Here is a 1,508-nt window from a genome sequence, read left to right on the forward strand (position 1 = left end):
TATTAACATTTGAATGAAACACTCTTATTTACACAGTTATGTCTGGGGTGATCAGGACAGCGAGGTGGCATGAAACCACCATTACGGATTTGGAAATGTGCAACGGTCCTTGGCAGCCTGTCACAGAGACAACCCTCCCCAGGAGAATGCGGTGGCACTGGGCAAGGTGAGCCAGAGCTGATGCAGTCCGACTGGCCTACTCTTCTGTCTTCACTCCTCTTCACTCTCATTTTCAGGATCTAAATCAGAATCTCCATTTAATTCTTTTTCAATAGTCACGTCTCTGTCCTCACCATTTTCCTCCTCATCTTTTTCTTCACTATCTTCATCTTCCTCTTCATTCTCTTCATTAACATCTTCATCTTTCTCACTTTCTTTCTCTTCCTCATCTTCATCCCAATTATCCTGGTAGAAATATTAAGCAAAGTATTCATGAAGGTATCTTTCTTACACAGCATAGGAATATAAAGACAGGTTTTGTACCAGGAAACAAATTACTCACATCAGAATCCTTCTCTGCTATTTCATCATCTGATTCCTCTTCAGAAGATTCTATAGGGATGGGGAAAAACATGAGGCTTTAATTTTGTGAACAAAGCAGAGGGCAGAGCACTAAAAAAAGAAACAGAACCAGACTCCTGAATTTTAGAAATATCATTTCCAGCTATCATGCCTCTAAGTAATATTAAGCTAATACTCTTATCTACATAAAAGCACATTTATTATACTAATTCTTCAAGATCTCACTGAAAGGACTATGTACCAAAACTCTCAAAAAATCTCATCGCAAAAACTAAGCCATTTCTGGGTCACTACAAGGACCCAGTTGGTGAGGGAAAAAAATCTACAGAAAAACGCTGGCTTTTAAATGTAGAAGAAACAGAAGAATTTAATGATATTTTTAACACATAATGAAAGTATTGATTGCAGGAAGAACATCAATTGGTACTGAAACTGTTAGATGAGCGACTGTGGGAAACAAAAAACATTCAAATGTGCCAAAATAACATAGCCGGATTATTTTATATGCACTGTAATAGAAATGATTTACAGCCGAGAAAAAAGGGTTGTTACCAATGTTACTTTAGCATCAAGAATGGAGGGACAAGCACAATGTGGCTCTTGGGGTGATACGATATGAAAACACATGAGCAGTGATGCATTATTTTTAAATGATCGACTTAAAATTTAATCAAACCTTTAGAATTGATTTCTAGTTGAGAGAAAGTATAGTTTAGAGGAACAAACTAAATGACATCAAGCGAAAGCAATGAGATAAATCATACAGTGGGATAGTGAACAGAACTAGCCGCTCGCTTAGTCTCTTCGCCAAGTCCATATCACGAAAAAAGGGGCTTTAAAGACTTAACAGATAAACCCAGAAACAGATCCATCAACCTATAACCAGCTTATCTTTGACAAAGGTCCAAAATCCATTAAATGGGGAAGAGAATGTTTGTTTAATAAATGGTGCTGGCAAAACTGGAGATCCATTTGCAGAAAAATGA

General features: G+C 37.3%; 1 protein-coding gene across 1 annotated transcript in view; it reads right to left on the reverse strand.

Moving 5' to 3' along the window:
* Positions 1-210: 210 nt before the first annotated feature.
* WDR43 (WD repeat domain 43) overlaps positions 211-1,508 on the reverse strand; it is a 70,793-nt gene continuing 69,495 nt past the window's right edge. Inside the window, exons 17-18 of the mRNA XM_007938818.2 lie at positions 503-552; positions 211-405 (exon numbers count right to left, since the gene is read on the reverse strand). Coding sequence (XP_007937009.1) covers positions 211-405; positions 503-552 — 245 coding nt within the window. The remainder of the gene's footprint in view (positions 406-502; positions 553-1,508) is intronic.

The sequence above is a fragment of the Orycteropus afer genome, unplaced genomic scaffold (assembly GCF_000298275.1).
Source record: "Orycteropus afer afer isolate SDZICR_OR568_19922 unplaced genomic scaffold, OryAfe1.0 scaffold00054, whole genome shotgun sequence".
Classification (NCBI taxonomy): Eukaryota; Metazoa; Chordata; class Mammalia; order Tubulidentata; family Orycteropodidae; genus Orycteropus; species Orycteropus afer.